Source organism: Dasypus novemcinctus, chromosome 3, assembly GCF_030445035.2.
Source record: "Dasypus novemcinctus isolate mDasNov1 chromosome 3, mDasNov1.1.hap2, whole genome shotgun sequence".
Lineage (NCBI taxonomy): Eukaryota > Metazoa > Chordata > Mammalia > Cingulata > Dasypodidae > Dasypus > Dasypus novemcinctus.
Genome location: NC_080675.1, coordinates 76,895,464 through 76,919,080, shown reverse-complemented (window position 1 = coordinate 76,919,080; position 23,617 = coordinate 76,895,464). Strand labels below are relative to the sequence as shown.

The following is a 23,617-nucleotide window of genomic DNA, read 5'->3' as shown; positions in this document are numbered from 1 at the left end:
CATGAGTTACTGTATTGTGTTGTCACCTACATCCTTTTGGAACATACTTGCATAGGGAATAGCCCTAGGGGCTATAGAGGTGATGTTGCACAAAATTAACTCCGATTGCTTTATAGTTAGATTCAGCTTCCTGTGTAAACTCTACTCTCCTGTCAGCTTCTAGTGTCTAGCAAACTTTTCAATTTCTAATCATTTTCCTAGATCTCCTCTTAAAAAGAACTGAGCATTGCTTGAGGAGCCAGTTTGCTGTGATGTATTTTTTCATTGTTTTACTTCGATAAATTTTCTTCTGAAAGTACATCTGTGCTTTACCTTGAGTGCAAAGTTCAGCCATTTAGTGACAGTTCCCCTGGCCCCTCCAACCCTGAGGCTTGTATTTTGCTAACTTCTAGTGAGATGATTTTGTTCTGGATGCTTAAAGACTTGGAAGTCTGTCTACTATAAGAGAGGAAGTATAGTATTTTATGTGAAGTATCATTTGAAAACCTGAAATCCTCTTAATTTCTAGGTGATCTTTGGAAGAAGAATTGCCATGTGATTTTGGAAGAGTTTATTCATCTTTTAGCAAGGCTCTAGGTCTATTTGGCATAAAGTGATGCAGTATATGCCAGCAAGACAGAGGATGTGTGAGACTGAAAACTTAATTTTAAATTCCTACTTTGGACAAATAAAACTGGCCACTGGGAAATCAGCCTTTCCTTAAATACTGTTAGTAGATGAGAAACGTGATCAAATGTACGGGAAGATTGAAGTATATCTCTGGCTAGAAATAAAAGTCCTCAAGATTCAATGACATTCTACAATTGTGAATCTTTATTTACTAATGTGAACCTTTTTGTATTAATATAGATAGTCTGTGTAACATCCACATTCCAGGAGATGTCACTGTAAGGGTTCGTAGTGATTCTAAGAGTGATGTTTGCAAGTTGATGCTTTAAAATCATTTGAGCTTGTTTCAATGGTGAATCATTTTGGGAAAAACACATAGTCCAATTAAATATCACTGAAAGTCAATGAAAACATTAAAGGAAACTTTATCAATAATACCATGGATTCCAATACCTATTATTTTGAAATTTAACTATGTTTTCTTCAATTTCTTATCATGAATGCAGGATTAATATTTTTCCCTCCCAACTATTTTTAATTACTTTTTCTTTGTTTGCTTTATTATTATTTTTGCATAATAAACTTTACAGAGAAACTGCAAATACAGTATAAAGAATTCCCATATACCTCACACCCAGTTTCCCCTATTATTAACATCTGTAGTGAGTTGAATAGTGAACCCCCAAAAATATGGCCAAGTCCTAACCCCTGTGCCTGTGAATGTGATCTTATTTGGAAATAAAGTTTTGCAGATGTAATTAAGGATCTTGGGTTGAGATCATTCTGGATCGAGGGTGGGCCTTTAAAATGAGAGAGACAGAGGGGAAAGCCGTGTGAAGATGGAGGCAGATATTGGGCTTATGCTGTCATGAGCCAAGGAATGGCAGAGATTGCCTGGAGCCCCCTGGAATCCAGGAGACAGGCATTGAACTAATTCTTTCTGAGGGTGTCCAAAAGGAACCAACCCTACTAACACTTAATTTCAGACTTCTGGCCTCCAGAACTGTGATAGGATGAATTTATGCTGTTTTAAGCCATCTAGTTTGTGATGATTTATTGCAGCAGCTCTAGGAAATGAAAATATCTTAGAATAATGTGGAACATTTGTTAAAATTATAGATACATTATTAACTGAAGTCTATATTCAGATTTCCTCAGTTTTTACCTGTCTTTTTTTTGTTCTAGGGTCCCATCCAGGACAGAATCCTCATGGTTATGAGTTTCTGACTTTCCTTGTTTTTGAGGACCTTGAAAGTTTTCGGGAGTAATGGTTGGGTATTTGGTAGAATGTTCCTCAGTTGGGATTTGCCTGATGTTTTTCTGAAGATGAGACTGGGTTGTGTGATTTTGGGGGAAGACCAGTGAGATTAAGTACCATTTTATCACATCATTCCAAGGGTACATACCATCAACGTGATTTATGATTGTTATTTACTTTGCTCAACCTGCTGAGGGGGTGCTTGCCAGGTGTCTCCATGTAAAGTTACTCTTTTTATCTCTCTTTTCCATACTGCACACTTAGAAGGAGTTCACTATGCACGGTCCACTTGAGGAATTATGCTCTGTACAGGCAGAGTATTTATAATAGTTAGAGTTCTGCGTAGGAGATTTGTCTATTCTCCATTTATTTATTCATATCAGAATGGGCTCATAGATGTTTATTTTATATTAATATTTTGGGTTATAATCTAATCCTACTTTATATATGTTCTTTTGCTCAAATTGTTTCAGCTTTGGCCATTAAGAGCTATTTCAGTTGGCTCTTGTGTCCCTTTTGACATAGCCCCAACATTGTGAGTGTTTTTTGAACATTTACTTAATTTATGGCACTATGAAATATTCCAGACTCATCTTGTATATTTCCTGCCCCAGTCCTAAAATCAGCCATTTCTACAAAGAACCCAATTTCATTTATAGGAAAATGAGATTAGAAACCAAGATTCGGACAATAGGTGTGCTCATTGCTACTGGGATGTTGTTGCTTCTAGGTCCTCTCAGCTAACAGAGCAAGGCAATGTATTACTAACCTGTGTATATTTGCATTTTTATAATGTTTCCGTGTGTAACCATCTTTATGTGTGTGAACACAAATAAAAATAAAAATATAAATATATTAAGCTAAGCATGAGATCATACTGAGTTGATGTACCAGTTCTAATCCATTAGCACATTACATGGATCATTTTAGTTTCTTCTGCTTACTTTTCCTTAAGCAGTGAGAAAGCTGGCTTCTGCCATCCTTCATCCATTTGCTTAATTTTAAAATTCCAGTATACATACAGAAGTATCAGAATTAACCCATACCTTCTTGAGATATAACTTTAACAAATAAAGCTAAGTACAGTTTCTTTTGCCTGTAGTTTTGTAGGCTTCACTCATTTCCAGAGTTATGGTGAGCATCTTTTTCCCCACCCACTTCAGTGAGGTTATTTCATATATTTGTAATACAGTTAGTTTGCTTTGTTACCTTCTATATTTCATCTTTGCATTATTCCTGACCTCCTAAATGATTTTAAAAATTTCTGTACATTCAAAGTTCATTCTTTGTCCTGTGAAGTTCAATGGGCTTTGACAAATACATAATTTCATGTACTGACAAATTATAGAATAGTCACCTCCTTAAAAAACTCCTATGCCTGATTAATAATTATTTGGAAAAATTTTAAAGAGTCACAGAAGAACAGAAACCAAATTAACAAACACCTGGGTATATGTGATCAAGAATTTGTAAATTTTAACATTTTGTCATACTTGTTTCATATTTTTTAAAATAAGAGAAATCTTAAAATTCATTAAATTATACCTCTTGTACTTCTGAATTCTGTTTCTCTTCTTCCCTACATAGGGGTAGTTACTGTCATGACTGGTTTTTCCAATTCATGATTTTATACTTTAATAGATGTGTTTGTGACCCTGAACATTAAATGGTATAGTTTTGTATGGTCTAGATGCATAGACATATAAATGAAACCATTTTGCATGCATCTTTCTAAAACTTGCTTATTTTACTCTCAGTACTGTTTCTAAGATCCATATGCGAGTCATAATTCTTGTGTTTTAGCAACTTTGTAGTGTTTAGTTATATGGCTATGCCACATTTGATTTGTCTGTTTACCTATTAATGGATATTTAGGTTGGGCTTTGTTTTTTGCTATTTCATATGCTGCCTGAACCTTCTTGTACATATCTCTTCATGCATGTGCATAAGAATTTCCCTAGGATATATAGTAGCAAGTGAAATTGCTGGGTCATATGGCATGCACATTTTCTGTTTCACTAGAAATGGCCAATTTGTCTTGTGGTGTGGTTCTGTTGATTTCCTCACATCCTTGATTTCACTTGGTATTGCCAACTTTACAATTCTGTCAACATGATGGGTATGACGAGTTGTCTTTCTCAGAATTCCAGATGCTTTGGAACCAGTCAGTCTCTTTCTTATCAACAAGAAACAATTTTGACAGGAGTTTGGGTTTTCACCTCTGGGATCTATTTGTTACCGGTTCTAATATCTTTTTATGTTATTTTCAAAGGTATCTTTTTATCCAGGACTTACGAAGTTGTTTTGGAATCCAACTGCACCCAAATTCTCTGTTCCAGTATCTGTCATGAAGGAAACTTTATATCCAAAATATGAGGTAATATACTGTTATTGTTGTTTAATAATCAAATTGTAGAATTGATTATGATATTGAGTTTTATTGGACAGTTATGTAAATTGTCAGTCAACTAAATTGCTATCATGAGGAATGACTGGATGGCCTTATAGAAATTATATATATTTATATATATGTGTACACAACATACACATGTATATTATTATATGTATACATGTACATATTAGAACATTATATATATTTCTAAAAATTGTACTAATCCATGCTACTTTAACCAGTAAGAAGAATATTATTTGACTGAGGTTTCAAGGTATAAAGCAACTTGGGCTTGTTTAAGTAATCCTTATGCTATTCTCATTTTCTTTTAAAAGTGTAATCTTTAAAAAAATCTTTTTAGTTAGGGAAGCAAATTTAATCTTTGTGCTTGACAAACTACTATAGTCATACTAGTACAGAAGCATTCTTTTTCTTTTTTGCAAGATTTATAATATAGTATCCTCTAGCTGTTAAATATCATAGGCTAATAAGCAAGTAAAATATATGAATTCAATCTACCCACCTGGTTAACCTATCCAGAAGTCATGCTTCATTTCACTAAAAACAAAAACAAAAACAAAAAACTTTTGGATTAATTATTAATTCAATTTTTGACCTCTGATATTTGAATTATTTCTGTCTTTATTTGGTTATTGACTTCCTCCTTCTTTCCATAGAACACTGACATTTTTTCTATTTTCTTGAGTTGAAAATTTAATTTCTCCATCTTCTTTTTTAAGTTAAATGAGTAATTTATGAATTTTCTTCTGTGTAATACATTGACCTTATTTAATAAATATTTATGGTGTCTTTAACTTTATTTCCTAAATAACTTTTATTGGAATTATCATTTCCTCTTTTTTTTTTTTTTTGAAGGAGATACTGGGGATTGAACCCAGGACCTCATACATGGGAAGCAGGTGCTCAACCACTTGAGCTACATACACTCCCCTCATTTTCTTTTTTTTTTCTCCCCCCCATTTCCTTTTGATATGTTACGTATGTAGGAAAATGTTTTTATTCTCTCATTTAACTTGTAGTTATTTTGTTTAAATTTTGTTCTTAATTTCTGATTTTACCTTATTATCATAGAAAATATGTTCTTTAGAATACCAGTTGATATTTGCTTTGTGATGTCCTATATATTCCACTGTGTGTCTATTAATCCTGTGATAATTATATGTAGTTACCATTTTCACTTTGTGACAGGGCTAAGCAGAACACATACTTCGGAATCAGACTCCTGGATTTGAATTCCACTTACCTGTATTAGTGTCTTAAATTCTCAAAGTCTGTTTTCTTGTATGTAAAGTGGGTGTTCTGAATATTTAATGAAAGACTATATGGATAGGATATTGCCTGATAATTAATAATGGTTCATTTAATAATAGCTATAATATTGTTATATTATTATCCTTTTTCTGTGCCATGTTTCTTGTATTTTATTATTTTATTTAAAAAAGACTATGCTAAATTGGGGTTTTTCAATGCAATTATGATTTGTCTATTTCTCCATGTTTAACAGTTTTTACTTTGTGATTAGAAGCTATTTTATCTTTATTGTGAGTTTAGCAATGTTTTATTTTTGTAACAGATTTTGTGTCATTAATTTTAAATGACCCTCCCGAATATATTTAATGCCTGAATTCTCCTCTCTCTCATATGGCCAGCCTGTGTTCTTTTTTGTTTGTGTTCAGTGATATTTTTATTTTAAACCTTTATTTGATGGTCTTGTTTGTTTTGGTTTTAGATGTGCCTTATCAATGGCATATGTTTGCTTTGGTCTTACTAGGAATAGTTATTACATTTAGTTTTATCAAAATTTTTAGTGTGGAGATATATATATACATGAAGTTGCATATTTTAACCATATTCAAGTATAAAATTCAGTGGCATTAATTCCATTCACAATGTTGTGCTACCATCACCACCATTATCAAAACTTTTTCATCACTCCAAACAGAATCTCTGTATCCATTAAGCAGTAATTCCTCATTCTCCACCCCTGATAACCTGTAATCTACTTTCTGTGTCTATGAATTTGTGTATTTGGGATATTTCAAATAAGTGGAATTAAACAGTAGTTTACTTTTTATGTCTGGCTTATTTCACTCAACACTATGTCTTCAGGGTTCATTCATGTTGTGGTCTGAATCAGAGCTTCATTCCTTTGTATGGCTGAATAATATTCTATTGTGTGTACACACTATGTTTTGTCTATCCATCTGTTGATTGTCATAGATTGTTTTCACCTTTTGCCTGTTGTGAATAATGCTGCTATGAACTTCGGTAGAAAAATATGTTTGGGTCTTTTCTTTCAGTTATTTTGGGTATATATCTAGAAGTGGAATTGCTGGGTCATATGGTAATTCTATATTTAACTTTCTGAGGAACTATCAAACTGTTTTCCATAGCAACTGCATGATTTATAGTCAACCACCAATGTACTGGGTCCCTATTTCTCTGCATCCTCACCAACCCTTGTTCTTTTGTTTTTATTAAAAATAACAGCCATTCTCGTGGGTGTGAAGTAATATCTCATTATGGTTTTGATCACATTTTCCTAACTGCTAATTGTGTTGAGAATTTTATTTTATTTTGTGGTTTCTGTCTTTAAATTTTTTTCTTTCTGCTCTGTCTTTTGTTAAGTTCTCTAGGTTTTCTTTGTTTTTATTTTCTTTACCAATATAACTATCTGTGCTAATTTCAGAGTGGCAAAGCCTATTAAAATTACTTAAGAAATTTCATGAGTAGCATGTGAATGATTTCTTATAATAAAAAATCAAACAATAGAAATGTATGGTGATAAAGAGTATCCCCCAATCTTTAATGTTGTCCTTCCCCAGTTCTCTTCAACCTGAGGCTAACCATTGTTAAATACAATGTGTGCACACATTCAGATATTTTTTATTTACATTTGTGTGATGCAGGCATATGCAAGTTAATGCTTTTACATATGTGGAATCATATAATTTATATTGCTCTGCATCTTGATTTTTTTCATTTAATTTTTATCCTTTTTTGTTATTGTAACCATAATATTCTGTGGCATGTTTCCAATAATTTTTTAAAAATAAAATTTGCCCATTTATATATATTTTGATTTCTGATTTTTTTGTTTTATTCTGCCATTTATTTAATCTTTTTTAAATTGACTCCACCTTTTGTTTCATTTTATCCTTTTATTTAATTTTTCTTTTTGGTTCATTTTTTTCATTGAGTGATTTGGATATAATATAGTCTGACTCTCTTTTTTCATAATCATTAAAAAAAAATTAACCCATACTTAAACACATTTCTTATGAATGGCAAGAGTTATTCAGAATCTATATTGTTCTTCCATGAAGGAAAAGGACTTTAAAAATATTTCACTTCACTCCTTCCTGTGTCTGCCTGCAGTCTGGCAAACTGAGTTTGTTAAACCCAGATAAATTTTATTTTTCGCTTTGTGCAGCAATAGTTACTCATATTTAGCTGTACATTTTACTGATTTGTTTTCTTACCACTTTATCTTACATCATTCCTTTTCTTCTAATCATTTTTGTTTTGCTCAATAGATTTTTGATTATTTTTTTCAGGAAATATCTATAAGTGGTAAAGTTTCAGAGTCCTTTCATTCAAGGATATGTTTTTATTTTGTCCTTCCTGTTATATTCTAATTTAACGTGGTATAAAATTCTCTTTTTCTAATTATTTTCCAGGCAGCATCCAGGGCTATGGGAAGTAGTCAGACACTGTAAGGTTTCTCTTTCGTTCTGCTGGGCACTTCATGGGCTTGTGTCTTTTTTCACTGCATTTCTTCATTGTTCATTCATCAAATAAAATTAGGCTTATCACCCACTATGTGCTAGCCATTGTTCTAGGGGCTGGAGATGCAAGTGGTGAAAAACAAAGTTACTACTCTCATGGAGCTTACCTTCTAGTATGAGGGACAGATACAGTAAATATGTAAATATGTTTCAGGTGGTAGTGAAGTGCTATGAAGAAGGTTATCATTTATGGCATCTCTGTTGGGGTGACAATTGAGCAGAGATCTGAATGACTTGGAAGAGGAAGTTGTATATGTAGGAATAGCATGCTCAAGCCAGAGACAACAGCCAAAATAACAGCCCCAAGGCAAAGGTAAGCTTAGGGGTGTTTGAGGAACTGCATGGAGGCTGATTTGACTGAATGGAGTGAGTAATTCAGGAGAGTGAATGGGTGTGACATTGAAGAGGTGGCAGAAGGAGCACTGATGGTGGAAAGGGCAGATCATATAGGCCATGGAAGAATTTTGGTTATTATACAGCTCTATGGGAAACCATCGAATAGTTTTGAACAGAGGAGTGACGTGATCTGAGTTACATTTTATAGGGATCATTCTGGCTACTCCGTTGAGAGCAGACTTTATGGAGGCAAGTGTAGAAGCAGGGAACCTATTAGGGACCTATTGCAGGAGTTCAGAAGAGAGGTGTTTGTAGTTTGGACTAGGAGGATGGTGGTAGAGCAGTGAGAAGTGTTATGATTCTGGCTGTATTTACATGGTAGAACTTTTGAATATTCTGTTGGATAGATGTTGGGTGTATGAGTGAAAAGGAAAATTCAAAGTTGACTCCAAATGGAGGACAAAGAACTACATAGGAGAAAATTGTTAACATTTACTGAAATGAGAAAAACTGGGAGGAGCAGGGTTGGAAAGGAAATACTGAGGTCAATTTTGGACATGTCACATTTCAGATGCCTCTTAGACGTTTAAGTATAGTCATGGACAGTAGGATATAGGAGCTTAGATTTCATATGATAACTTGGAGCTGGAGATAGACATTTATCTGCCTATGAAGTCATCCAGGTGGTGAGTACAGAGAGAATTGTTCCAAACACTGAGCTCTGGACTCTCCAATGTTTAGCATGGAGAACATGAGGAACCAGGAAAGGACACTCAGAAAAGTCATCCTACCACATAGGAACAGAACCAAGAGGAAATGGTTTCCCAGAGAAGCAGACACCTATCAACTGTGTCAAATTCTGATATGTTAAAAAGGACGAAGCCTGAAAATTTATCATTGGTAACATTATGACTGTGAATTGAGCAGTTTCAGTTGAGTGATGAGTATGAAAGCATGATTAGAATGATTTCAATAGAGAATGGAAGGGGAGGAAGTAGGTACAATGTGTCTTTTAGGTGCTTTGCTGTGCAGTGGAGTAGAGAAATGGGGTTGTAGTTGAAAGGGAAGACTAGGCTTGTGGGTGAGAGATTATAGCCTGTTTGTACAGTCATGGGAATGATTCAATAGAGAAGCAGAAACTGATATATCATCAGAATTTAGGAGGATGAGGATTCAAGAGACCAGAGTATTGGAAGGATTATCTATGAGGACATACAGATCCTAATAATTACTACAGGAGTTCCTTTGATTATCCAGTTCACTGATTCATTCTTTATCTGTATTCATTATGCCATTTAGAATATCGATTTGAGTTTTTCAAATTTCTTTTAAAATTTCCTAGATATCATGCATGTGCTCTCTCTCTGAAGCAATTGTATTTATTTTAATATTTCCTTCTGTTTTATTCTTTAATGCCTTTTTCTTGGTACTAGTTTTTGTCTGTCACATTTGATCCCACTCAATCATGGTGTTGCTTTTTTTCTCAAAATTTTTTATATTCTTGGTTGCCACTCACATTTTGCAGATTATTATTGTCCTCATAGTAATCTGAGTCTGTTCTTGTTCAGGGCTATGGTTTCCTCTGACATTATTCTCTGTCAATCACATTTTATTGCTTTTATGTCTTTCAGGAATTTCTAAAAATGGCTCTTGTTTGCTCTTTTTTAAACTTCCTTTTTAATTATGAAAGAAAGAAAATACACATATACAAAAGTACATTTAAAATAGTCATAAGCTAACTCCCAGATAACCACCACCAGGTCAGGAAATAGAGCATTTCCAGTTCCCCAGCAGACCCCATGATTCCTATCCTGTCCACCACCTCCTTCCTAAATACATAGTTTTTAAAAAATTAAAACAATTTTTAAAATATATTCTTGATGTGATAACTTTGTCAGTTATGTCTCCTCTCCCTTTCTGCTTCTCTTTTCATTCTCATAATAGTGTGTTTAAAGAACAGAATTTCTTATTTTAATATAGGTAAATTTATTAATCTTTCCCTTTATTGTTAATGCTTCTTATGTCATGTTGAGAAGTCTTTCCCAACCCTGAATTTGTGTCAAGTTTTGGTATCGAGGTTATGCTAGTCTCATAAGTTAGTTGGAAAATGTAAGCTCTTTTTCTATACTCTGAAAGAATTTGTGTCAGATTGGAATCACTTCTTTAAATGTTTGGTAGAACTCACCCATTAAGCCATTAGGGCCTGGAGTTTCTTTTTCTTTTTCTCTACTCCTTTCCTTCCCTCTCTTCCCCCCTCCCTCCTTCCTTCCCTCTCTCCCTACAGAGGGTAGTTTTATAATTTCCAGATTGGTTTAGAAATAATTATAGAATGATTCAGATTTTCTGTTTCTACTAATAGGTGTTTTTCTAGAAATTTGTCTATTTATATGCATATAAAGTCTTTTCGGCATAAAGTTGCTTATAATATCTTCTTATTAGCTATTTGATGTCTGTAGATTCTGTCTCTCTTTTATTCCTTTTAATATTTTCTTGCATCTTCTCTCACTTTTTCTTGATTACTATTATCATTTTTATTATTCTTTTTGAAGAACTAACATTTGACTTTGTTGATCTTCTCCATTAAATGTCTGTATTCTATTTTATTTATTTCTTCCCTTATCTTTCCTACTTCCTTACTTCTACCTTCCCTCTACTTTCCTGGCTTTATTTTATAACAGTATAATATATATTATTCCTTTTTAAAAATTCCTTGAGAGGGTGTTTGGCTAATTTTTTATTTTTCTGCATTTCTAACACTTGCATTTAAGGTTATAAATTTTTCTCTTAAGTTCTGCTTGTATGCCACAAATTTTGAAATGTTATATTCTCATTTTCATTCAATTAAAAATATGTTCTAATTACCATTAAGATATATTCTTTGACTCATATGCTATTTTTAGGTATTTTTCTTAATTTCTAAACATGTATAAAATTTCCAGTTATCATTTTATTATTGAGTTATACTATGATTGCCTTGTGACAGAGAATACACAATGTGTGATTGTAATCTGTTAAAATTTACTGATACTTGCTCTATGGTCTAGCTTTTAGTCAATTAAAAATGTTTCATATATGTTTACTAAGAATATAATTTATGTTTTATTGAGTATAGTTTAAAAATTAATTGTAATAAGTAATATTGTCTTATTGAACTTTTTGTCTGCTTGTTCTATTGATTACAGAGAGATGTTAAAATCTTCCACTGTGATGTGGATTTTTCTATAACTTCTTGGAAGGTTGTCAATTTTTAATTTTTTTATTTTGATACCATGTTGTTAGATGATTACTAATTTAGAATTGTTAAACCTTTCTTGTGACTTGAGGCTTTCAATTAAGATATGAACTTCTTTGCTCTTAATAAATATTTTTACCTTAAAATATATCTTTGTGTACTATTAATACATTGATACTTATTTCTTCTGTTTAATATTTGTTCCTTTATATCAAACCTTTCTAGATTGTTATAGTTTAGATATGTATTTTATAAACAACATAAAATTAGATTAAAACAAATATAACCATTTGCGAATTTTTTGGTGTGTGTTTTAATTAGATCATATTTAAATTTATATCTCCTTATTTTATTTTTATTTTCTTTATCTGTTCTATGTTTCTTTTTCTTTGTTTTCTTGTTTGCCAATTAGTTGGATAGATTTTGTTTTATCATTCTTTTTTTCCTGTACTCTTTTGGAAATTGTACACATTGTTTCTTATTCTTATGGTGGTTTCCCTGGAATATGCATTTTTAACTTTTAAATATCTAATATTAATAACTACATTTTTGCTCTTCCAGGAAAATACAATGACGTTAGAACCCTTTAATTCCATTTACCTTTTCTTGACTTAATTTCCTTTTACTTTCATATACTTTTAGATCCATATCTTTTATTTATTTTATTATTATATTTTAAAGATTTATTTATTTATTTCTCTCCCCTTCCCCACCGCCCCGTTGTCTGTTCTCTGTGTCTATTTGCTGCATCTTTGTCCACTTCTGTTGTCAGCGGCATGGGAATCTGTGTTTCTTTTGCTGCGTCATCTTGTGTGTCAGTTCTCTGTGTGTGCGGCGCCATTCCTGGGCAGGCTGCACTTCCTTTCACGCTGGGCGGCTCTCCTTACAGGGCGCACTCCTTGCGTGTGGAGCTCCCCTATGCGGGGGTACCTCTGCGTGGCAGGGCACTCCTTGCGCACATCAGCACTGCACATGGGCCAGCTCCACGTGGGTCAAGGAGGCCCGTGGTTTGAACTGCGGACCTCCCATGTGGTAGACAGACGCCCTAACCACTGGGCTAAGTCTGCTGCCTAGATCCATATCTTTTAAAACCCTACAAGGCATTATTTATTATTTTGTACAGTTAATATTTCTTAAAATTTATGGATATATTTATTTCTTTTTGATTTTTTTTTTCTTCTAGTGTCTCAGATTCTTCTAACTGCAGTTGTTTTACTCTATGCGTAAAGTACATTCTTTAGAATTTCCTATCTTGGGAGAGAAGTTTGAAATTACTGAAAATGTTTTTAAATTACTTCATTCTTTTTTTTTTAAAGATTTATTTATTTATTTTATTTCTCTCCCTTCCTCTCCCCCCGCCCTGCTGCTTTTGTTGTCTGTATCCATTTGCCGTGTGGTCTTCTGTATCTATTTCTCTTTCTCTCTTTTTTTCCTTTTGGTCTTCTCATTTTTTCTCCTCTAGGATTCACTGGGATTTGATGTTGGGGACCTCTGATGTGGAGAGAGGTTCCCTATTAGCTGCATCACCTCAGGTCCTGGTTTCTGCTTCGCTTCAGCTTGACTCTCTCCTTTGTCTCTCTTTTGTTGTGTCATCATCTTGCTATGTGACTCACTTATGCAGGCACCGACTCACCATGTGAGCACTCTCGTCATGCAGGCACTCAGATCGCCACGTGGGCACTGGCTCACTGCACAGGCACGCTTTCTCTTCTTTTTCACCAAGAGGCCCCAGAGATCAAACCCTGGTCCTTCCATATGGTAGGTGGAAGCCCTATCACTTGAGCCACATCCACTTCCCAAATTACTTCATTTTTGAGAGGTGCTTTATCTGGATATAATATTATAGACCAGTTCTCTGGTCTCCTGGCTACTAAAAAGTTTTTCTCTTTTTGTCCCTACAGTTTCACTATGATGTGTGTCTTAGTTTGCCACAGGGCTGCTGATGCAAAGTACCAGAAATGAATTGGCTTTTTAAAAAAAGATATATTATTTATTTATTTCCCCCTCCCACCTCATTGTTTGAGCTTGCTGTCTGCTCTCTGTGTCTGTTTGTTGTGTGCAGTCTGTGTCTGCTTGTCTTCTGTTTAGGAGGTACTGAGAACTGAACCCAGGACCTCACGTGTGGAATGGAGGTACCTAATCGCTTGAGCCACCTCTTCTCCCTGCTTGCTGTGTTTCTTATTGTGTTTCCTCATTGTGTCATCTTGTGGCATCATCTTGTTGTGTCAGTTCACTGCACCAACCCTTCGTGCCAGCTTGCTGTCTTACTCATCTTCTTTAGAAGGCACAGAAACTGAATCGGGGACCTCCCATGTGGTCGGTGGGTACCCAACTCCTTGAACCACATCCTCTTCCCTGGGTTGGCTTTTATAATGGGAAATTTATTAGGGGTAAAACTTACAGTTCCAAGCCTATGAAAATGTTCAAAGCGAGTCCTCTGTGTGAGATGCTTTCTCACCAAAGTCAGCTACTGGTGATCCTGGTATCCTGCCATGTGATAAGGCAAAGATAGCAGCCAATCTCTTCCAAGGTCTTTGCCTTCCCTTTGGGCTCACTGTCTCCTGAAGTCCAGTTATGGCAATCAAGCATATGACTGGTCTCCTTCCAGGCCTTCTCTCTCAGACTTGGCTAGTCCTCTTTCTTCCTGAGACCAGCTGTGGCTGAACAAGCATATAGATAGTTTCTTCAGCCTTGAGCCTTGGAGACCTCATTCTGTGCCTTTGTACTCTGCTGATTTTAGACCCTGGGACCTATCTCAGCCTCTCTGGGCTTCTCCATCTCCCTGAAGTCCTGTCTCTCACATGGCATGATGGCAGCTTCCTTTCTCTTTGTCTCTCCCTCTCTCTGTCTCCATTTTTATCAGACCCAGCAAGAAGGTGGAGACACAACCTATATTATGCCTCACTGATGTAGTCCAATCAAAAGCAAACTAATAGAGTAATCTAATCAAGGTCCCTTAACAGAACCAATTGAGATCAAAGGATCTCATACCCATTAGAATGAATTAGTTAAAAAACATAATCTCTTTTTGGGATTCGCCAAATTCAATCTGTCACAATGTGTCTAGGTATAGATTTCTTTTTATCATGTTTTGGAATCATGGGATTTTAAAATCTGGAGTTTGATGCCTTTAATCAGATATGGAAAAATTTTAGTCATTATCTTTTCATGTATTGCTTCTGTTCATTCTCTCTCTCATTTTCTAGGATTTCATATGTATTAGCTCTCTCTCTCTCTTTTTTTTTTCTTTCTCTCTCTTGATATTGTATTCTGGACAGTTTCTTCTGACCTGTATCATAGCTCAGGTTCACTAATTTTCTCTTCAGTTGTGTCTAATATACTGTTAAACACGTCCACTGTTTTTTTTTTAGGAGGTATTGGGGATTGATCCCAGGACCTCATACATGGGAACCAAGTGCTCAGCCATTGAGCTACATCTTCTCCCTAGTGAGTTGGTTTTTTCATTTTTTTGTTTTGTTTTTAGGAAGTACTAGGGATTGAACCCAGGACCTTGTACATGGGAAGCAGGCGCTCAACCACTTCAGCTATACCCACTCCCCCCACTGTTATTTTTAATTTTGCCTTTTCATTTTCCCATTTTAGAATTTATATTTTTGTCCCCAACTCTGTTATATAAATGTTATTGTTTCTTATTCTCTCAGATATTTTCAAGCCTAACTTTTTAAGCATAGTAAACAATTTTTAAAAAAAGTCTGTGTTGTGTTTTATAATTCCAGCATCTAAAGATTTTGTGAATTTTTTCTCTACTTTTTGTTGTTTATGTTGGTACTTGCTAATTGTGTGTGTGTTTTTTTTTTAAGACATTCCCTAAGGTTTTAAAAAAAGTATTTATTTATTTCCCCCTCCCCCTCCCCCTCCCCCTGTCCATCACCCTGATGTTTTTGCTGTCTGTGTCCATTTGCCGTGTGATCTTCTGTATCTATTTCTCTTTTTTTTGTCTTCTCATCTTTTCTCCTCTAGGATTCACCAGGATTTGATCCTGGGGACCTCTGATGTGAAGAGAGGTTCCCTCTCACCTGCACCACCTTAGTTCCTGTTTCTGCCGTGCTTCACCTTGACTCTCCCCTTCGTCTATCTTTTGTTGTGCCATCATCCTGCTGTGTGACTCACTTGTGCAGGCACTGGCTCACCATGTGGGCACATGGCTTGCCACATGGGCACCTGCGTGGGCACTCAACTTGCCATGCGGGCACCTGTGTGGGCACTTGGCTCGCCAGGTGGGCACTCACATGGGCACCCAGCTCACCACACAGGCAAGCTTTCTCTCTCTCTCTTTTTTTTTTAATCAAGAGGCCCCAGGGATCAAACCCAGGTCCTCCCATATGGTAGGGGGAAGCCCTATCACTTGAGCCACATCTGCTTCCCACTAGTTATGTTTTGTTTCTTTGTGACCTGCCTGTCTTTAATTGTTTATCACTGTACTTAAAGCATCATTTTTAGGAAACACTTAAGGACTTAGAATGGCAGCTCCTTCCTTCAGAGAAATTCTTTTTTTTGTGAAAAATCTGTGTCTTTACTACTCAGAGACAGTCTTAATATAAGTTTTAATCTTGAGTTTCTCTGACTACCCTCTTGACAGAGACCAGTCTGCAAATTCACACAAAGATTGGTTTACTTCCATTCACTCTTAAATCTGAAGGTTTAAATCTGTGGCCTCCCAGTTTTCATATATTTATTATCAGAATCCACACCTTAGATAGATTCTGAGCTTCTATTTCTGTCACCTTTGCTCCAAGAAGTTGTCAAAGCTGTAGCTCAGATTGGCAGCTGTTTTGGAATGTATCTTGAGAATACTGGTCTTACATTTCCAGGCTTTTGCCTTTTCTTAAATTTTAGCCCAGAATATATTTATCATCTTATTAGCTCTTTGATGCTTTGAAGATGATGTTTTTCATAATACATGTGGTTTTCTTAGTTGTCCTCAGCAGAATTACCTAGTCTGCTATAATTAGACAGAAATCATGATTAACTTTCAAGGTAACAAAATTGTTTCCATTTTCATCAGTGTCTCAACTTTTATCTCATGCATATTAACTTGAGCAAAATCCCTGGAGTAGAACAGGGGAATTTTTTTATATCAGCTAGCATGTAAGCAATACACAATGCCCTCTCAAGTCACATTAGTTTAGGCGATCTTTTGGCAGGTGCCGATATATAAATCACTTTCTTTTCTTAAAAAACAACCATTGAAGTTTCTGATCTAACAGATGATGTGTCTAACTGCTAAAGTTATAGGCCTATCTTACCTCTATTTCATAGTCTATGGTTATTAGAGTTAAATTAGAATCTTTGTGAATAATATGTGGGCCCACTTCTCCCATAATGAAAGCTGGATATGGATATTCAGAGGTTATTTTGAAGTTAAATAAGGCAAAGTGGCAACTGTAGGAAGAAGAATGGCATTAAAGTCAGAAAGCTTGAATTCCAATCCTGACCCTACATTTTCAAATCCATGCAGCTCTATATGGGAGCCACAAGCTCGTGAACACTGCCATTTTCAACTTTAGAATGTTATTTAGGAAATGCAAGCCTTTTACAAAATAAATAATTTGAAACAGGTAAAAAAGCAATCGTTGACTATTAGTAAATTCTGTTGTTTTGAAATCTATAAAGTACAATATTAAGGTTTTTTCATTGTTGTTAAAAACATTCTTTGACATATGTAATAGCTACTCTTTCATCCTATTTGAATATCTCCTGTAAGCACATGGCAAATTATTTGTAAATCTGTATATCATGTAGTTAGTGTCTGAAGAGTAATGATGGAACTACCATGTATCTTTCTGCTATATCCAGTAACTCTCTTACATTACATTGTGCTAAAACTACTTTCTGAAAATTCAATGCTTGTGATTCCTAAATTACCCATAGCCTTCTCCATATCTGTTCCATTGTCAGTGATAATAGCATGACATGTTTATTAAAAACTGAATTTCTATTCAATAAATATTTCTTTAGTTTGAAATATTATTTATTTGAGAAAAAAAATTAAAGCAGCAGTATGATTGAATTCATCATTAATACACCAGCCTGTCAAACTTAGGTCTTGTAGTTATTTCTGCAATCTAAATATCTGATTACAAGATAGAGAAGTAGTACATTTAGTAATAATCCTAAGTATTGAAGTAGTCTTTACCTTTATAACAATAAATGTACATCTATAACTTAACTGAATGATAGAATTCTAGCTATAAAATATTTAAGGAGATTTTTATTCCAATGTACATTTAGAAAGTTTACTTGTATTTGACAGCGGATAGTCAGGGACTGAAATAAATCCAAATGATATGCCTTGTTCATTATCCCGATGTTGATAAGTTAAATAGATTCAGTTCTAAAGTATGAGATCACAGGTTATTGGTCATGCCTTAGATTAAGGGATGCCAGAAATAATGTACAGATAACCATTTAACTGAAGGCCAACACTGAAGCCAAATTGAAAGTTTTGGCCAAATGCTAAGGCTGTAGTTAGGCATCAAAACATTTCTGGTAAGTGCTTCCTAGAATCCGACACATTCCATACATATGATATTTTAGTCATAATATTGGTCTATGAAGTAACAATTGATCATAAGTCTTTTTAGGTATTCCACAAAATAATTGGACTGTTATTTTTCTTGAATATAGAGTGTTCAAACAAGCAAAATTTTAGTTGAGAAATTTTCATCTGACAGCAAGAAAAGTGTCATCTCTTTAAATCAGTATTCCAGAAGAAATTATGAGGTATGTATGTTATGAATTTTGGTTGCTCCTTTATCTGCTTAAGTCCAGAAATTATTTCTAGTAATTCCAAAACTATTTCTTGGTGCATCTTTACTCCAGGAAAGGGCTCAGACTACTCACTGGTGTCTGTGCTGGGGACATATGTTCTCATCTTCAAATATGCTATGGTTATGACATTCAGAAGATGTTCACCAACCAACAGCAGGATATCTGCTGTGAGTTTTTGTAACATACATAAAATTTTCATATTTTCCCTCATCTATTACTTTTTGCCTAGGACTTTAATGATCAAAGGAACATGTTTGTGAGCAATTTGACAAAATGGGGAGCTGTTTATTGTCAGCAACAATAAAAATGTTTGATTTATATGGTGATTAGACTCATGCTCATGGCTCTATTATCATTACTGTGTGACCAAGTACACTAAGTAATAAAGTGGGAGACAAAAAGAGATAGTGATTGAGGGAAGAAAAGAGGTTTGAAATGCGTATAAATAGTTTAATAACTTTATGGGGGAAAAAAAGGAAATTGTTTTTATTCTCATTTGTGCCTTCAGCCCTCTATTCCCCTTGATGATATCTTGGGGTGCTGAATGCTATATAGCAGAGGGTCTCAGTGCCTTAGGACAAATTCAACCCCTATTGTAGCCACTTATGTAGGTTAAAAATGTCCCTGTGCCTCTTCCCTTGTACCCCATCAATCAGCCAATACTTTTTTTGAGGGTAGTATTTCTAATATAAGCCACTTAATTACTATTTCCTTTGTAGAACTTACCAAATAATTGTCCTTAGGCAAATTGGTCTCTTTATACCTCACCAGCCTGGGTCTTATCTTTCTTGCTCACATCACCTAATATAGTAACTGTCACATACACAAAAATGAACCAGAAGAATATCCAGAGAAGATAGTGAAGTAGGGAGCCCCAAGACTCAGTTCTACCACTAAAACACTATTAAACAAACAGGAACAGCCTGAAATAACCATTTTGAAATTGCAGAGGCCAGAAGAACACTGTACAGCATTCAGGGAAGAGAAAGAGAAAGAGGCTAATAAATATTATGGTAAAGACCAGTAAATCGCTTTCTCTATATGGTGGCTACCAGCACCCGTTCCCCACTCTTGCAGTAGGCTACCACAGGGTCCAGTCACTAGTTTAGCTGCTGCTGACGGAATGGGACCTAAATATCCTCTTCTGCAAGAACAGGGTTGTTCACAACTGATCACTGATCATGGCTTTTGATTAGCAAATTTGGATCACTGGTCCTGGCTCTGAGGGCAGCTACTGTTTCAACCCACCCCTGATAAATGTGGTGGCAGCCATTGTTTCAGCCTTTTCCAGACAGTGGCAGAGGTGGGGAAGATTTAAGACCAAGGGCTTCCTTGGGGGAGTGAAAGTTTAGCTGACGACCAGGAAAATTCAGCTCTAGGGAGCTGTAAGACAAGTCGTTGGTGCCTTTCTTGACCTCTCCCACAGGCACTGTGCCTCATTCTTGGGTTGCTGGCCCTGATTTGGCCTGGAAAGACCTAATTGGGAATATACTCCCCAGAGTAATTCTTCTCCCAGAATTTTCCCTCCAGGAAAAACAGCATGAAATTACAAAAAGGAGTTTAAAAAACTATAGAGATGGACTGTCTGGGACAGAGGCTTGCCAGCTTCAGAACCCAGGAGAGGGAAGTTTGTTCCCTCAGAAACAGAGGCGACAACTAAACTCCTGTTGACAGGGGAACTGACTAGACAGAGGCCCAGAAAGACAGGGAAAACACTGCACAGTATGTTTGCCTTGGGCAGACCTTCCTGATAGGTAGGCCGAAGCTCAAGAAAATCACTGACCATGAGCTGGTTGCAAAACAGACATCTCATAGAATAAACTCTAGAGTTAACATTTTAAAGTATTAAAGGAACTAAATAGAACTATTGAAGTTGAGGGCTACAATACTTGAAATGAGAAATGCCCAGGAGGATTTCAGGAGCAGATTGGAGTTGGCAGAAGAAAAGTATCAATGAACTTGAAGACAAGACACATGTAATGAATCAGGCCAACATGCAGAAAGAATAAAAGAAATATTAAAAACAAAAACAGCCAAAGACAGCTATGGGGACACCACCAAGTGTACCAATATATGCATTATTGAAGTCCCAGAAGGAGAAAGAGAGAAAGGGGCTGAAGGAATATTCAAAGAAATAATGAGAAAGAACTTTCCAAACTTAGCAAAAGACGTGAATATCCAGGGAAATGGATTTGGCTCAACTGATAGAGCATCCACCTACCACATGGGAAGTCCAGGGTTCAAACCCAGGGCCTCCTGACCCATGTGGAGCTGGCCCATGCGCAGTGCTGATGAGTGCAAGGAATGCCATGCCCCAAAGGGGTGTCCCCCGTGTAGGGAAGCCCCACGTGCAAGGAATGCACCCCATAAGGAGAACCGCCCCACATGAAAATAGTGCAGCCTGCCCAGGAGTGGCGCTGCACACACGGAGAGCTGACACAGAAAGATGATGCAACAAAAAGAGACACAGATTCCCAGTGCCTCTGACAAGAATATAAGTGGACACAGAAGAACATGCAGTAAATGGTCACAGAAAACAGACAACTGGAGGGGAGGGGAAAGGGACAGAAATAAATAAAAAATAAATCTTAAAAAAAAGACATAATATTCACATCCACAAAGTTCAAGAACACCGAACAAGATAGATATGAAGAAAAACACAACCTATCATATTTTGATTATTCTATCAAATGTAAAGGACAAGGCAAGAGTTCTGAAAACTGCAAGAGAAAGGCAACATTCTATACAAAGGAGTTCCAATAAAACTGAGTGCCAATTTGTCATCAGAAACCATGAAGGTAAGAAGGCAGTGCATTGAAATGCTTAAAGTGCTGAAGGAGAACTGCCAGTCAAGAATTTTCTCTTCCAAAAGTGAGGGAGAAATTAAGACATTCTCAGATAGACAAAAGCTGAGGGAATACATCATTATTAGACCTGCCTACAAACAATGCTAAAGGGAGTTCTTCAGACTGAAATGAAGGACACTAGGCAGGGGTTCAAAGCAGCATAAAGAAATAAAGACCTGTGGTAAAGGTAACCATTTGGATAACTATAAATGCCAGTATTATTGTATTAATACTGCTTGGAATGTAACTCCACTTCTTATTTCCTACAGGTGCTAAAATGCAAATGCATAAAAAGTAATGATAAACCTAGACCTAGGTGTTTGGACATACAATGTACAAAGATATAAGTTATAATAATTACAAAAAATGGTGAGGGGGACAGAAGGGCATAGGAAAAGTATATGTGCATGCTCTTGAAGTTAAATTGGTATCAAACCAAATATAATTGTTATATAATTAGGATGCTAAATTTTGACCATATTGTGCTGGTTTGAATCTTTTGAAAATTATGTTCTTAAACTAACCCATTCATGTGCATGTAATCCTAGTTATGTGGGATCTTTTGGTTAGATTCAATGAAGGAATCTTTTGATTATATGACTTTTGACTAGATCACTTCAGTTAAGGGTCTTTGATTAGATTGTTGGACCTAGGATGGATCCTAATTCTTTTACTGAAGTCCTATATTAACAGAGGACTAAAAGCAGAGAAACAGAAAAAGTGACAGTGACAGAGAGAAATCACAGACGGAGCAGCGTGAAGCAGAACTAGCCACAGGCCTGTAAGAGAGGGGAGGGATGAGTGGGCCACCATTATGCCTTGCCAGATGCCTGATTATCCACAGCTGAGCTTGGAGAGAAGGCATCTTAAGATGACTCTGCCGTTTGCCTAATCACTCACAGCAGCAGTTTGGTGACACAGTAACTATTGATCATGCCTTGATTTGGACATTTTCAAAGCCTTGGAACTGTAAGCTTTTACAGTTATAAATTCCCATTTTACATAGCAGCCCATTTCTGGTATGTTGTACTAGCAGACTTTAAAAAACTAAAAAACCTATGGTAACCGCAAGGAAAACAGATGAAAAATATGTCCAGATAGAAATCAAAAGGTACTCAATATGGCACAACAGAGGAAAGCAAATACATATAAAAGTAGGCTTTAATGGAAGCAAGGGGCAAAAAAGGTATGACTTACAAAGGCTAAATAGCAAAATGGCAGAAGAAAGACCTTTACTAGTAGCACTTTAAATATAGATAGATTAAGCTCTCCAATCAAAAGTCAGACATTGGCAGAATGGATAAAAAAGCATGGCCCAACTCCATGCTTTATGAAAGAGACTTACCTTAAAGGCCAAGGTACAAGTAAGTTGATGATGAAAGGATGGGACAAAATATACTATGCAAGTAGTAACCAAAAGAGATCCGGTATGAATATACTAATATTGGATAAAATTGACTTTAAGTAAAAAACAGTAATGAGGGTCAAAGATGGTTGTTACATACTGATAAAGGGACAATTCAATAGGAAGATGTAACAATTAGCAGAACCACAAAATTTATGAAGCAAATACTGACAGATTTGAAAGGAGAAATGGATGGTTTCACACTAACAGTGGGAGACTTTAACACACTACTCTCAATAATGGTTATGACATCTAGTCAGAAAATCAATAAAGAAGTATTGGAATTGAATGATACCCTAAACCGACTAGACCCAATAGGTATATATAGAACATTGCACCCAATGAAAACAGAATACACATTCTTCTCAAGTACACATGGATCATTCTCCAGGATAGGCCATGTATCAGGCCACAAAAGAAGTCTCAATAAATAAAAAAATATTGAAATCATACAGTGTATATTCTCTGACCAAGTGGGATGAAATTAGAAATCAATAACAGAGGGAAAAAGATAAAATTCACAAATATGTGAAGATTAAACAACATATTCTTAACAAATTTTTTAGTATTTAATTTTTTAATTTTGATTTTTTATTAAATTGTCTTTTTTATAAGGTACATAGATCACAAAAAATGTTACACTAAAAAATATAAGAGGTTCTCACATATCCCATACCCCACAACCCCACTCCTCTCACATCAACAACCTCTTTCATCATTGTGGCACATTCATTGCATTTGGTGAATACATTTTGGAGCACTGTGCCCCATATGGATTACAGTTTACATTGTAGTTTACAGTACATTCAGTGGGTTATGGCAGGATATATAATGTCCAGCATCTGTCTCTGCAATATCATTTAGGTCAACTCCAATTCCTGAAAATGCCCGCACATCTCATCTCTTCTTCCCTCTCCCAGCCCTCAGCAACTACCGTG

General features: G+C 35.6%; 1 protein-coding gene across 1 annotated transcript in view; it reads left to right on the top strand.

Moving 5' to 3' along the window:
* Positions 1-23,617, top strand: part of TTC6 (tetratricopeptide repeat domain 6) — a 377,901-nt gene that overhangs the window by 245,455 nt on the left and 108,829 nt on the right. Inside the window, exons 8-9 of the mRNA XM_071213958.1 lie at positions 4,140-4,244; positions 18,285-18,380. Coding sequence (XP_071070059.1) covers positions 4,140-4,244; positions 18,285-18,380 — 201 coding nt within the window. The remainder of the gene's footprint in view (positions 1-4,139; positions 4,245-18,284; positions 18,381-23,617) is intronic.